Consider the following 16152-nt stretch of genomic DNA (forward strand, 5'->3'; position numbering starts at 1 on the left):
GAAGTGCTAGATTTAGGCGCTTTAGTACTGTTGCAAAAATAAAATTATATTTTCTGGTAAACAAACTCTAATTGTGTACTAAATTGTATGGACCTTCCATACTCATTCAAAACCCGTCCTTCACTACCAGTGAGGGATGTGGATCTCGACGTAGGGGGCACTTACAGAAGTGCCATACCATTCATGAAACTTGGGTTCTTGGGGTTTCTCTGTCATCACTTGCATCTCATTATGTCTGCATCTTAAAATTGAAAATTGAGTTTTAAATCAGTGAATATAAATGTGAGTTTATTCACTAAAATTTAAACAAAATTCATGGCAGAATCACAAGTATGTAAGTTGAAATCACTTGTCAAATTGATGTTGTTTCTCATTTTTCTTTTTCTTTTTTTTAACTTTTAGGTTAATTTACCTGTCTTAAATATTGTAGTTTATGTTTGATTGTGTTGCGAAAATTTTAAATATTTTATCATTATGAACACAAAATAAATATTTGCAAAAAAGTTTATTTTTCTTTTTAAGTTTTAATTTTTTCAAAATTTGGGACACAGATCTGCGGAACACTCATGGATTTTGGGCCTTTGATTTGAACAAACTTTAATACAATTTTATATCATATTTTAGTCAAATTTAATACAAATTCAAATTTAAGATCACTTCAAATATGGATTAGAAATTTTGGAGTTTATAATGATGTTAGCTTTCAAATTTTTTTTGTGTTTTTCCCTTTTGCTTTTTTGTGATTTAGGGACCCATTTAGTTGTGGACACTTTTGTTTTTTTTTGCATTTTCAAAAATTAAGATTTTTTTAGAGAATTACAACTTCAAATAAGATTTTTTTCAACCGCTAGGATAAAATGGCTTCAGCTAAGTTCAAACTGTTTTTGTGGTCTGCGTGAGAGATGATGATGGATTCGTTAGCTTCTCCATGGATTTCAAGATCATCCCTCATCCACTCGCCATTTTCTTCTTCTTCTTCTTCTTCTTCTTCTTCGAATCAGAATTTGTTGAAGTATCAATTGTGCTTTTCTCTCTCTGGCCGGCTTGGGTATTGTCGAGCTCAATATGTAGCAAATGACAACAAAGTTGTGTTCCGCGATGCTCTATATTATTCTAGAACCGCTGCCAGTCATGCCAGAGTAACATTTCTTCTCCCATGTTCTTTGCAAGAGTTCATCCTTTTAAATTTGATTTTTTTTTTCGTTCAAATTATCGGGGATTTGATCATTCTTCAATCTGATTTTGATGTACGGGATTGTTTGAATTTGGTAAATTTCTTTCTTATTTTTGATGAAATTTATACACTACTTCACCCCTCCCCCTACTTAGGATGCGAAATGTGCACTTTTAGAAGATTTATTGCACTGTTGCGCTGTTTCCATCGATAATTCTTTGGTGAAATTTGATGCATTTCTGGTTGTTCCTTTTTCATGGTTTTTAACTTGGATGAATTCGATCAACTTTCTGGTGTTTGATTTTTTTTTTTTTTTTGCTTCATTCTGATTTATGGTTGTGTTATTTAGGAAAAAATTTGATCTAGGTTTTTTTTATTAATTCATTTATTTATTTGATTTGTGTTTTTGGAAAGGGGTGTTGGTAGGAAGAGCAGAGAAATGATGCAGTTTCTTTGATCTGTACTGAAAATTCATGGGTTTATAACCCAGTATGCCTTATATATTAACACGATGCTGCTGATAATTCCTGTCGCAATGATTATCCCAACTTTGAGTCTTATTTATGAATAATCTGGGTTTAAATTCAGTATATAGTTTTGGTAGGACGGTTCCAATTCAGTAAGGATCATTTGTGAAATGTCATTTTGCAATTGATATTGTAGGTTACTTCCTTTCTACCAGGGAGATTTTGTGGACACTTTGCATCACAGGTCATATTTTCTTTTCTTCTCTCTTTCTTGTAAACAGTTGTCCTTTACCCTCATTTAGAACACATAAAATATTATGGAAAGGAAAAGAAAATATTATGAAATTCTCATTTTCATATTTGGTTATCAAGGAAAATAAGAAAGAAAATAAAAAATATACTAAATATATATAAAAAAATTTGATCTTACACATGATTAATATAGTTTTTTTTCTAATTTTTAGTCATATTAAAATAAAATTTTATTTTTGTTAGTATTTAATTGAGAAGGAAAAGATAAGGGAAAATGAATTTCCTCATTTTTCTTTTCTTTTCTTTTCCCACATAAAATCCTTGATCCAAACAAACCCTTAATAAATTCTTCTTTTCTTTGCAATCAAAGAAACAAAACTGATGCATCCAAGACTTAAAAATAGCAGCAACGAACAATAACAGCAACATCAAAGCCTTATGTCCCACACTCCTACTAGATGGGGTCAGCTGTATAAATTCTTTTCTCAGTTCTGTTCAATCTTCTAAAATCCGGAGTACATTCTAGGTCTTTTCTTGCTACATCAATCCAATTTATTCCACTTCAACAACAAGAACAACAACAGAACCTTGGGTCCTGATGGAGACAGCAGTGAGCCTAACACATGGAGCGGTTCTAATTGGGAAGCCATATACATCATTCAGGAAATTGGAACTTGGGAGATTTTGATTTATTTTGTTCAGTTATTTTAGGAAAGTATATTTCTTTCTCTTAGAAAGTAGATTTTGGGAGTCTATGTACATGAGTGTAGTCACATTGGAGTGGGCTTTTTGAAATTGGAGGAAATTGGGTATTTGAGTTTTAAATGTTTTTTTTCTTTTTTTACTCGTGAGTTCTTCGCTGCGTTCAGCATCAATTGGTTTTGCAAACAGGCGCCACAAGAAATCGAGCATATTGTATAGAAGATCATTGATTTTTATAGGATTTTGTGTCTAGAAGAGAATGATGGTAGAGCCATGATTGGGTTGGATTGATCTCCTACTTCTGGAGATAAAATGGATTGGCCAAGGAGGTCCTTTGAAGAGAGTAAGATTAAAATTGTGTTTGAAATGGAAAGAGATAAAAAAATTATGGGGAAAGATTTATGATGGCCTTTATTTATTTATTTATTAGGTTCAAATGAGACATTTTAATGAGCTTTTTGATGATGGTGTTGTGGGTAGGAGTGTTAGTTCGACTTTTATCACTGTTGTTCCTAAGAAGGATGGAGCTAAAAGAGTTAGTCATTTTTCGTCCATTAATTTGGTGACGAGTGTGTATAAAATTGAGTAAAGTTTTTCCTGCTAGGTTGGCTGGAATTTTGATGGATGCTGTTTCTCGTATGCCTTTATTGGTGGTGAGATGTGGAAGATGCTGCTAGAAAAGGAGCGAAGGGTATTGTTTTGAAATTGGATTGTGGAAAAGATTATGATCGTATTAGTTGGGCTTTTTGGGTAGAAAGGGTTTGAGGATGATGATGCAAGACCTATGTCTTTAATCTTGCTCCTATGTGACCCCCTGATGTTCTCAATTAACTGGGCTTTAGTACCTCGTAAATTTGTTGGTCCAGTTAGGCACCAAAGAGGGAGGGTGGGTGAATTGTTTTGTTTTTAAAACTTAAAACTGATTCAAGTATTGTTGTTGATTTGCAATACTGATGATTAAATTAATCTCAACTAATGTTTCTTAGCAAGATAGATTAAATGAGTTCTAGCCCAGTGAACATAATCAGCACGATTTGAACCTACTAAAGATGTAAAGCAGTTATAACCGCAGTAAGCAATCAAAGTAAATATAGTAACTCCAATAATGTTAAGTCAGACCAGACTTTAAATTTGCATTGTATCTGTTAAACCTCTTTTCATTAGCTTAGTAAGAAATCTGATCAAGACTATAATTAAGTTATACTATAGGAAATATATTCAAGTTAATCTAAATACAGTAAACTTAATTTACTGTAATCAAGTATCTAAAATAGACATCTGTTGATGCATCTATAAATACCTTTGTCATTGCATCTATCAACGCATCTGTCAAAACATTTGTAGGTTCATCTATAAGTGCATCTGTAGTTACAGTTGTTAAATCATCATGCAATCAAACCAACATCAAAAATATAATTTTTGTTACTCTTCAAAATCTAACTCCAACAGAATTCTTGACCCTTTTCTCAAAAGTAGCCTCCAAAGTGGGTCAAATCAATCCATCTCCATCCAGTATTTAGTTTCCCTCACCCATTTTCGAAAGGGGCCCAAAATCAATGAGAAAGTTAAAACAAGATGAATTTTCAATTTGACAATTGAGATTATTTTTCATGATCTTGAATGGCCTCCCAAAAAAAAAAAAAGCATAAAAAAAAGGCACACTAAGTTTAGTGAGACCTAGATGTTAGTGGACCATTAGGCTTTATATGTGTGTACATGTTCTTTTAATATTTGAAGTTGTTGGTACTTGGATCTAGTTCAAACAAATAATTGCTTATATACAGAATACATAAGCAATGTATGTTGGTGGTAAGCCGTCACTCTCTCTTTTGTCGAAGATTCAAATCTTGCTACACTCAAATATGACTGAGAAGATTATTTTTCAAGCTGCCTTTGTCAACTCAGCCACTTATTGGTTCAGGCCAAAAGAAACAGAGTTATCCTAGCTTGATTTTGGGTTGACGAAAATCAGGGTATTTGGCTAGCAACTAGTTTAAGTTTCAAAAAATGTTATAGCCAAGCCCTCTCAACTTATCTTTGCATTCCCAATAGTTGGATTATGGTTTGAATGTTCTTGTATTGCAATAACATTGTTGTTTCATTCCCAAGAGGTTTTGGTAAGGAATTTAAGAAGGCCTCCAACATTTCTAAAGGAAAACCTTCTCAACTGATGGTGGAGCATCAATATTGTGTAGTTTCTCTCCTTGAAAATCTGGTGGCACAGTCCATTCAAGACACTCCCAGCCTAATAACGCAAAATTTAGATGTGGAATTACTACATTTAGATCCTCTAGTGATCCTGAAGATATGCTTATTGAATGCCCTTATCTTTTTGTTCTAACCTCAAGATTTGTGTTATGGAGGATACATAATTAATCATACTATACCTATTTTTACAGAAAGAAAATCTCTTTGATTTGGTGGAGGGTCAAGGCATGGACTATTTATGGATGATGGAGAATGGTAAGAAGTGAAGGGTTTCCCTGTATCTGGGACTGGAAGTCTGCTTGGTTGGAGAGAAATCAAGAGAAGAGAAAAGAAACTCGTCGGAGAGAAGAGAAGAGAATTGAAAAAACACCAGTTTATCTCCAACTTGTTTGGTTTAAAAGAAGAGTGAGGAGAGTTATGTGGGGAAAGAAAAGAAAAATTGTCATTTTCCATAATTATTTTATTTCAACCATCCATCCAACATGATCTCCATACCTTACCAAAGTTGCTGCCCTCTTGCCTGTGTCATGGATGGGAGATCGTAGGACTATGAGATCTTCCCACAACCTCATCTTTTCCATGTCCTTGTTGGTTGAAGTACACAAGCTAGTCTTTTTTCTGTAACTACACCAAACACAAAGTGGAAGCCGCTAGAACAATAGGGCTCTCCAAACTAGTTCCACTTGTGCATTTTCTTTGTCACTGTTTTAAAATAGACCAGAATCCAAAATTTCTCAAAGAACCTCATAAAACACATTCCCAAACAGAGAATCATCAAAGAAATTCCCAAGCTGATATCAGGCTTCCCCTGAAAACACATGTAGATCTCCAATTGCTCAAAGAAATAAGCTGCAGATTTCACAGAAACTCATTCAGCTCATTTTGGCAATCACAATCCTTAGTTTGAATCTGTATATCCTTGTACCTTAAAACCCAAAACTTCTCACAATTCAAGTAGAAAACCGTTCCTTTGATTCATTGATGCAAACTCTTTCCTATTGTCAACCTCAAATCCTGAAAACAACAAATCAACAATGACCCTAAGGAACTCATTCAAGATGTCATTCAAGTCATGGCCGCCTTACCATAATTTGTGTCTTGAGGCCCATATATGATCCAAACACCTAGAGGTTGCTCCCCACACCTTTCATATTTAAACAAGTTCATTCTAAATTCTCCTCTTTCCAAAGGACTCATAGTGGGGGCTCCATTGCCTTTTTTCCACACTTTCTTGTTGGTAGATAGGGCTTCAACAGTGTTACCAAATCAAGGCTAGACCCCAACATTCACCCCAAAGATCAAGTTCACATCCCACAAATTTCTCAAAGCATATCCGACCCTCCTTTATGTCACAATACAAAATTCAATTCTCCATTCCATACATCCACCATCTCGGCAAAGAAATATACAACCTACAAGGTCTCCACTCTGGTTCAATCCTCTTATGCCAAGTCTCATAGAGCTATTTCCGCTTCCAACACAATCATTCTCTACTAATTCATGCTTCAATTGTCCTTTAACATTCTAGCCTCAATTATAACCCAAATGCCTGTTGGAAAACACAGTTCAAATGCCCTTCGGTAATCAAATCCCACTGCCCTATGGCAAGGGTAAACGTCAGGCCCTCTAGCCATCAATGCCCAAATGTTCAACCATCAATTTTAAAAAAATTTGATCTTGTAGTCATGTTATTGTTGCCAGCATAATTCAAATCATGGACTCCTTCGGTTCATTTCTAAACTAAGTAGGTTGCTAGTTTTTTATTTTTAGTTTCTATTTCTGGTTTTTAGTTTTCATTTATGATTTTTATTCTCATAATTTTTTACAATAATACCAAATGACTCCTAAACTTTATCTAAAGAGTTTGAAAATCCAAAAAATTTTTGTTTTTTTTTATTTTTTTTTCCAAGACGAATTGTTTATCTAGATGCTATAAATGTTTTGGTGTGAAGATTTTTTGAAGTCTTGCTATTTCAAGTGCAAGTTCATTTTTTTTTAAAAGAAAAAAAATCTATAAATAATACTTTGTTTTTCATTTATGTATAGATAAGTATTTATTGGCGAGTAATCTTCAATGTCCCTTCACCCTATGCCGGGAGAGGCTTTGGATTTAAATGTGTTAATTTGAAAAAAATTACAATATAAAATTGTATTGAATTTCGAGGTCTGAAATCCATGCTCCCAGTGTTTACATATATGCATTCAACTTAAACTAAAAAGTTTTAGAATTTTGTTGAATCTTTTCATCTAAATCAATTCTTAATTTCCGATCCCCAAAATTAAGATTTCAAATATTCGCAGTTCATATCTTAAACTGATAACGATGCTGTCGGATTTTGTCAATTTGTTTGAATGGAGAGCTTGCTGATACTCCATACATCTACTTTGTTTTTGTTTTCATGTAGGGAAGGTTCAAGTAAAATTAAGATTTCAAATATTCGCAGTTCATATCTTAAACTGATAAGGATGCTGTCGGATTTTGTCAATTTGTTTGGATGGAGAGTTTGCTGATACTCCATACATCTACTTTGTTTTTGGCTTCATGTAGGGAAGGTTCAAGTGTCCCATTAGAAGAAACAAGGGCTGGGGCTCAAGAACTGCTGCATGGAGAACAAGCTGTCTCTTGGAAGCTACAGTTTCTTCTCCCTGCATCGAACTCTCAGCATCAGAGGCCACCATTCCCCGAGCGTCACTTAATTCCATGCATAGGTTGGTCGTAGCAGAACTAGACCCTACTACAGCAAAGTTGTTAATCGGGATCCTTGGACCATTTCTCTCAGTATTTAGCTTTTTGTTTATTCTGAGAATAGTGATGTCGTGGTACCCAGGGCTCCCAGTGGGGAAGTTCCCATTTGTAATAGCACATGCTCCGACCGAACCACTTCTGGTTATTACGCGGAAGCTGATTCCACCGCTTGGCGGAGTGGATGTAACTCCGGTGGTCTGGTTCGGGTTGATCAGTTTCCTCAGCGAAATATTAGTCGGCCCCCAGGGCCTTCTTGTCCTCCTCTCCCAACAGGTTTAGTTGATATGCCTAGAAGATGCATCTAGGGTGTTGTTCAATATGTTTGTTTGTTTTATTTTTTGATTTGATTCCCAAGGAATTTAAAATTGTGAAGACTGACCTCGATCATTTTATTTCTTAATGATAGAATGTCTTGTTCCCCACATAATGTAATATTCTTTTAACAATAACTAAATGACACTTCCTAGGATTCAAATGATATTTAGCATACAAGCAAACACTAAGTGTAAACAGATCGAGGCCTAAATACAATAGGGATCAAATGATACTTAATCAAAGGGTACTTAGCCATGTTTAAGTAAATTTTAGGGCTTCAAAAGCTTTCATAAGATCAAGTTCAAATGTTTAAAGAGGATGAATGAAGTTTGTGCTCAAAGCCATGAGTAATGATGAAGTTAAAGTATATTGAAGAAAAAGTTCAAGCTGGACAGAGAATGGAAGCTAAGACATGAAGACTTAGTGCTTAGATAGTGTTATCTTATAAAAGTCTCATGTAAGTTCTTCACAAATCCAATACTGATGTTTGAAGCTCTTAGGAAATATCATTGACTTAGAGACTTAATTTTTAAAATCATGGAAAATATTTTCAAAAAATCTTACATACGTTTTCAAAGATCAAAGCTAAGTTTTGAAACAAAATTTTGAAAAAAGAAAAAGAAAAAAGTAGCAAGCAGGACAGGTAATTGATGATCTATCATTAGGCGACTAGCATGTTGCTCTGATTTGTTTATATGCAAACAGACCCGAAGCAGGTGACTGACCTCTTAAAGTTCAGTCAACTGACTCAACACTGGTTTTCAAAATATGCTGAACTTAAAAAGTTTAGGCGACTAACCCTTAGTCGATTGAAGTCTATGTTATAACTTTTAAATAGCGCTAATAACGTTTCCTAAATTGATTTCTTGGCTTCCAAACTTAGATAAAACTTGGGGAAAATGATAAGAAATTTTATTATTCTATATATAATTGATATTTTCACTAATTATGAGAACATACAAAGCACATATGAATTATATTTTTGAAATCTTACTGCTGAAAGTTTGCTGAAAGCTATATTGTGCTCTTGCTGAATTCTTATTGAAGTTTTGATTCAATCTCATGAATTCTTCACTCTCTAATCAGAACATTGGTGATATAATTCTAGGCTTCAACTTTTTTATTGTTTTTTATTGAAGTATATTAATTCTATAATTGTAGAAATTTGCTCTTTTGAGAGTATTTCATTGTACGAACAAAGTTTGTTCCTTGTTTTTATTTTTGACGGTTCAAGATTGTTGAATCATTGCCTAACGAGAGGGTTGTTCTCGTTAGAGAGGGATCTTCACCTTGAACGGAGAGAGGATTGCTTCACCTGGTAATGATGTGGAAAGTGAATCCTCATAGCGTGTTACTTGAGGCAAGGACGTATGCCGCTGGCTAAACCTTATAAAAAATCTGGTGTTCAGCTATTTTTCCCTTAATCTTTTTACATGCTTGCAAGTATATAAACTGTGTGTATGCTTATTTAATTGTTGGGAATTTGCTGAAATATTGATTTTGATTATATTTGAATCAAGGAACTATATTGATTGTAATTGTTGGACTAAACATTCAGAGTATATTTAAATACTAAATTTTTGAATAAAATAGCTTAGGTAAATCTTGTGAAATTGATTATTCCATTGAAAGAAAATTGTAGGGTACTTAAAAATCAATCTTCTGAAATTATAAATTGATATTTTCATTGATAAATACTGAAAAGAAAAATGTAACTTGAATACTATTTATCTATTGAAGTGTTAAGATTTGAATTAGAATTGTGAAATCATATTTACATTCATACATAGGATTGTTGGTTGATTAAAGTATGGTGGCTGATAAGAATTTTTGTAATTGTGTGATTGTATCAAATTAATTTTAAAAAGGGGTAATACTTAAACTAAAATTTTTGTAAAAAAAAATTTAAAACCCAATTCACCCCTCTTGGAGTACACATTTAATCTCATATATCATTCATTATTCGCATTGATGTTAAAACAAGATGATGTGATGTATAGGCTCTGCTAAACCCCCTTCTTATAATTGTTGTATTCCTAATTGTTCTTCTTTCTTTTGTGTGTGTGTGTGTGTGTGTGAGAGAGAGAGAGAGAGAGAAAGAGAGAGGAAAACTATATATATATATATATATTGATACACTGAATTATTAATTTTTGTGACGACTAATAATAAATGCATGAATTATTTTATGAAATAATAATTAAACCAATAATATTTTAACTCATAAATAAACAAATCAATATTTCAAAACCTCTTATAATTTTGTTATTTGTTTCTTTAGTTAGTAAGATAATAATTGTATTAATATTTTCATAATTGCTACTAATAGTTGAATTTATAATTTCAATAACCACCGGCAATTTAATTAATAATTCTATGATTTAAAATTTTAATTTAATCTTTGAATTGGTTTTAATAATTGAACTAGTAGTTTCATAATAATTAATTAATAATTTTCATAACTGCTATTTGTAATTTAAATTATAATTGATATTAATAACTAAATTAATATTTTTTATAACCACTATTAATAAATAAATTAATTTATGAAATAATGAATAAAATGATTTTGCATTGGGTGGTCGACTGACCTTTCCTCCATAGTTAGCCGTTGGAGTCTTCCGTAGGCAGTCAATTGGCCTTTGAGGGTGATCGATTAGTCCAACACACACAGTCTTCCGTAGGCAGTCAATTGGCCTTTGAGGGTGATCGATTAGTCCAACACACACCCCTCGCCCCCCCCCCCCCCAACCGCCCCTTTTTTTTCAAAATTTTGACTTGTTTCCATGCAATCGATTGGAGATTTTGGGCCGACCATGTGTCCCATTGGCGCCATACATCAACCTCTAACAGTTGAAGGTTAGTGGTTATAAGTAGTTATTTTCAATTTTGAATTTTTGAAATTCAATTTTAGAAAGGGGTTTCCTTCCTTTCTATTGAAGGTATAAAAAAGATCTCCTATGGGAGACTTTAGGACACGTCCAAGTGAGGGTAAGGTGAGAGTTTCAAGATAAATTGGTGGATTTCAAGAGAGTTTTCTATTGAATGAGAGAAAGAAGAGATTCCATAATCATGTTCTTTTGAAAGGGACTTTGGGGGTGTAATTCAAAGTGAAGAACCTTCCACTTGATCTATAGAGAGTTTTTCTTTAAAAAGGTTAGTGTCAAATCCTTTACTTCATTCATTTCTATGCATTTGATTGATTTTAGCATGTTGAAGCATCTATGTGTTTCTTTGAATGTTATGATTTGTGCTTCATGATTTCTTTACTTTTCTATGTCAAAATTACATTTTAGGGGTAGTAAAACATGTTTCTATCATGATTGCATACTAAAAAGTATGATAGGTAGTTGAAATTACATGTGTGTGTTAAGGTTTACTTTTAGGTGGTCGGCCAGCCTATACAGGCGGTCAACTGACCTCTCCTCTTTTTGAAAATGTAGTTGTTAGCTACAGGTGATCAACCGACCCTTGTTAGCGATCGACTGCCAACTCCCAAGAGTGCTCATTTTGCACTCTCTTGATTTGATTTGATTTTTTGTAATTTCAAGATTGTTAGTGCTTCTACACATGGTAGAACACTTATGATTAATGTTGATTGATTCTATCTTCAGAGTGTTCATGGTTTTCCTAATAAAAATCACTTTTTTCAAGATAAACAAACGTATTTGTACAAGTTTTCTTAAAAACATCAATGATTTTTGCAAAGTTTTCAAATGTTTTGGGGTTATACATGTAATGACCCGAAGTATAATGGTACTTAAATAATAATTAAGAGAATAGAAAATGGAAACAGGGAAAAGGGGGCACAGGCGTTCGTCGACGACATTGCATTATGAGCTCGTCGACGAAGGTGAATTTCGTCGACGAGAAGATACCGAGAGGATTTTTGGGCGACTCTGAATTTCGTCGACGAAGGGAAGAGTTCATCGACGAATTGCTTATCGACCTTGTCGACGAGGTAACGTAACTCGTCGACAAAGCCCCTAGTATAAATAGTGTGAAACGCGGTTTTAACGCAGAAAAAAAAATCAAAAATCACACCCTCTCTCTCTCCCTACGGTTTCTCTCTCCTCTCTCTTCGATTTCGGCTCCGTCGTTTGCCGAATCAACGATCTGAGGCCACCATGACGCTCCTGGGGAAGTTCTCTCCAAATCTGCCGGAGCGGATCGTCGGTGGAAGCAAGTTGAAGTTCATCCCTGAGTTGAAGTAATACTTTTTCTGCAAAATTTGATCTTTTTGTAGTTATAGGAAATGATACTCACGTGAAAATACTAAAGTTTAGTTCTGAGAGTTATTGTTTTTAGGGAGTTGAATGGGGAACCCTGCGAGTGTAGGACCAGAATTTTTAGGGGGTTTTTCTCCAATGTCAGGTAAGGGAATAAACTAAAATAGTCAATTTTCCATGCAAATTAGTATTATTTATCAACAAATTAATTTTCAGGAAAACATGTGATATATTTGAATATTATTGAGAAAATGCATATTTGGGAAAATATTGCTATTATACAGGAAATGTAATTTTATAATGAAATGTATGATTTTACTCAACATTGTGTGGCATGAACATTATTTCACGTGACAAGTATTATGTTATAACAATTTTACGAGTAAAACATGTTTTCAAGAATTATGAAATAATACAATACATTATGATTTTGAAAATACATGATAATTGATTTATTTATTCAGAATAATATTTACGAAATGTTCGGCGCGAGGCTGTTTTTATGAAATGTTCGACGTGAGACCGTATTTACAAAATGATCGGCCCGAAGCCGTATTTATGAAATGTTCGGCGTGAGGCCATATTTATGAAATTATAGAAAATGCTATCAATTTCTTATGTTAAACGCTATATTATCATGTATTATATGTTATCAGAATCCGAATGTTAATTTAGTTTAATTTCAGGAGCACGGTACCGTAACTATATAAATCAGATATCTATGTTCAGATTAGTGCTAACCACCCCATGAGGGGGTGGGAGATGGATAGTCCATGTGGCTTTCGGTGTAGAGTTGTAGACGTCCACCTGGCAGTCCAGACTAGGGTGTGGCGGGCCCATTATACTTATAGACATTTTTTACTTGACAGTGGTTGGCCAGCCATTGTCGAGTCCCGCCTTCGGGCTGCACAACCCGTCATGGGGGGTAATATATGACACTAACTAGCTATTCATCCTGAGTACGTTTTCAGTATTATCAACTATACCAGACATTTTATGAACTATATGATTTATTAGAAAGTACGAAAGTATATGATTATTCAATATGTTATGATGAATGTTTATAAATATATGAAATGTACTGTATATGTATAATTGTAATAAATGTTCATGTTGCCACATAACTGTATTTACTTTATTTTCCCTTACTGAGAAGTGTTTCGCTTTCGAACTTAAATAATTTTCAAGAAACCCAGGAGGACCAGCAGATCGAGGCCGCCGTTGAGATAGTGTAGTTCTACCCTGCTATGAGGGTAAGTTTTTTATCTAGGAACCATAAATTGGTGTGGTGAGTTCCTAGATATAAATATATTTTGTACTTTTGGAGATTGTATGTAAACACAGATATAGATATAAATATATTTTGTACTTTTGAAGATTGTATGTAAACACAGATATTTGGGAATATAGTTAACTCTGGTATTTGGATTTTATGGTTACGAAAATGTGATTTAAATTTGCTACCGCTTAGGTTTTCGTTATGTATGACAGGTGTCCCCGATACCCACGAGTTCGGGTTGACTTTGTTATTAATTATGTTTTACTATACGAATATTTAAGCAGGTCGTTACAATACATCCATGAAAAGGCTTTTGGCTATTCTCCAATATTTTCAAATGATGGTCAAGTTAGGTTTGTGTTCTCATTCCAGGAATCCAAACTTTTTTTCAAATTGATTTTAATGTTTTTCTTCTTAAATAAACAAAAACTTCTTTTAAAGAATTGAACTTTTTTTATTCATGATGTGACTGTTGAATAGATTAAAATGCCTCTTTTTTGGAAAAAAACTCAAGTGATTTCAAGTTGGGTTTTATGGTTTTTCACCTAAAAAAACCAAAGGTCAAGAAATTCCAAATGTTTTCATAAAATAACCCAAAATTTATTTTTAAACTTGAATTAAAAATATTTTTTTTTGAAATTACAAATGGTTTGATTCCTCTCTTGAGGTATGTATGGACAGTCTACTTTGTAGATCCAACCTTACCAAACGAAAGTCTCAAATTTCCTTTCATTTGTTTCATTATTTGCATTTGTATTTTAATGTCTTTTATGTGTTTGATTTTGATAGAACAATTAAAGTAGTAGGACTTTACATAAGCCCTACGAAAGCCTTCTTGAAATAATATTATTATAGTCAATATTAATTAGTTGAACTAAAAAATTTTGTAATCACCCATAATAATTAATTTATGTAATAATAAATAAAAATAATCCATAAAATATTATTAATTGCATTCATACATATATTAAAATTTTTCAAAATATTCAAATCTAAAATTATATTCAATTATTTACTTCATAATAATTATATTTAATTTTAATTTTAAAATATAAAATTTTTAAATCCGTATTATATAATATTTTAACATGCCTAATACTGGATTTTTGGCGGCAATATGCACATGTTTTTTTTTTTTTTTTTAAATTCTCGTGAGATCTCGTGCTATCAACGAGTCCTTTGGATCCCCCAATGTAGCACCAAATCCACGGAATGGCGGTCTTCCCCCCTAGTTCGACGCCCGGGTTAATCGGATACGAACACAGCTTATTCCCAACTTGATTAGACGTTCGGCCATCTCAGGACCCTTCACCCAGGATCCAACTTTGCTGCATCAATTGTGAGCATCAACTAAGTGTATCTACCGGGATTCATTTGTATCCTGAGCGGACCAAATCTGTGCCTTGGTATCTGAGATCCCATGGTTAGGCGGTGGAAATGATGTGTCAATTTAAATACTTTGAAAGCTATCTAATAATTGTCATATTTTATTCAATTACTTAATAAATTTTAATTAAAACTGTTCATAAATTTAAATAATAATTACTTAATTAATTAAAATTAATTATTTTACAATTTAAATTAAATTATTTCATAACTATGAACTATGTTGTCATCTGTCAACAAGTGGCATCCCTAGCATGCCTGCTTTTGATTGCATTGCCTCCTTTTCTAGTTGAAAAATAAATGCTGCCAAGTTGCAGCAGTGTTATAAATTATTCAAAAGCTTTGACAAACAGAACGCATTCCAGGGGAGCACATGAGCAGAGCAGAGCAGCCAGCAGACCCCCATAGCCAAGAAAAGAAAAGAAAATAAAAGAAAATCAGAAAGTGAGATGATGAAGGGGAAGGGGGAGGAAGGGGTTTCCTTCCTTGATAAGTCAATTTGCTCACGCTTGGAATTGGTCAATATGACATGCTTAGTATAAGAAATTGAATATGCCCAGTCCCTTTCCCTTTCTTTCTTTGCTTCAGCTGTTGAAAGGAGGGGGTGGCATCACAAAGCTAATCTGCTAGCTCAAAAGCTTCTACGCCTTGCTGGAACAGAGTCAGAATTAAGAAAGATGTGATGAACAACTGAGCCAACTAATCTGATATTCATGTTAAAATTTTCTTAAACTTAATTGCGTAAAAGGTGTATGGTTTTGACTCAGAAAATAACGAAGATTAAAAAACAATAGGCAAATTATGGAGGAAAAAAATATCGATGCTATGGAGGTCCCTAAGAATGGCTCGAACTTGTGACCATGATTTTTGCCCTGGTCTGTTGCTACAGTAATGTGGTGTCGACTAGAGACCATCTTGTCTTCTGGAGCATAACTTGCATATTGGATGGAGGTCTAATTTGGGAAAAGAGGTGAGAAGTATGCGATATCCACCGAAAATAAATAAAACTTTCGTTACATTTGGTTCACAATGCAATGAATTAAAGAATTGAATGACGAACAAGAAAAGAATCTTCAAGACAGTTGTCAAGTGACAATTCATGCTATAGCCATTCAATTTATAATCCTTTCTAGTGTAGTAACTATGGCAGTCAAATTTCCAAAAAAGAAAAAATCAAAAAGAGAAAAAAAAAAAAAAAAAAAAAAACAAACAAATGCCTACAAGACACAATCCATGAACTTATCAACAGACTCCATTCATTATCAGTCCCAACTCTTAACATTATTAGATTATTCACTAAATTACGTGAATAATCCATCCGTATTTGAAAACATGAATTTCAAGACTTGGAACTTATATAAGTTCTAATAAAATGCAATACTTAGATTAAATTC

The 16152-nt window shown here is 33.5% G+C and overlaps 1 protein-coding gene across 2 annotated transcripts; it reads left to right on the forward strand.

Annotated features, from left to right (window-relative positions):
* Positions 1-716: 716 nt before the first annotated feature.
* Positions 717-7973, forward strand: LOC131153174 (protein COFACTOR ASSEMBLY OF COMPLEX C SUBUNIT B CCB3, chloroplastic). 2 transcript variants are annotated; one of them, XM_058105302.1, is made up of 3 exons: positions 717-1139; positions 1838-1885; positions 7352-7973. In XM_058105302.1, the coding sequence occupies exons 1-3, from the start codon at positions 903-905 to the stop codon at positions 7826-7828; spliced, it is 762 nt and encodes a 253-aa protein (XP_057961285.1). In that variant the 5' UTR covers positions 717-902; the 3' UTR covers positions 7829-7973. The 2 variants fall into 2 exon arrangements, with proteins under 2 accessions (XP_057961285.1, XP_057961286.1); XM_058105303.1 differs by lacking the exon at positions 1838-1885.
* The last annotated feature ends 8179 nt before the right edge of the window (positions 7974-16152 follow it).

This window comes from Malania oleifera, chromosome 4 (assembly GCF_029873635.1).
Source record: "Malania oleifera isolate guangnan ecotype guangnan chromosome 4, ASM2987363v1, whole genome shotgun sequence".
Lineage (NCBI taxonomy): Eukaryota > Viridiplantae > Streptophyta > Magnoliopsida > Santalales > Ximeniaceae > Malania > Malania oleifera.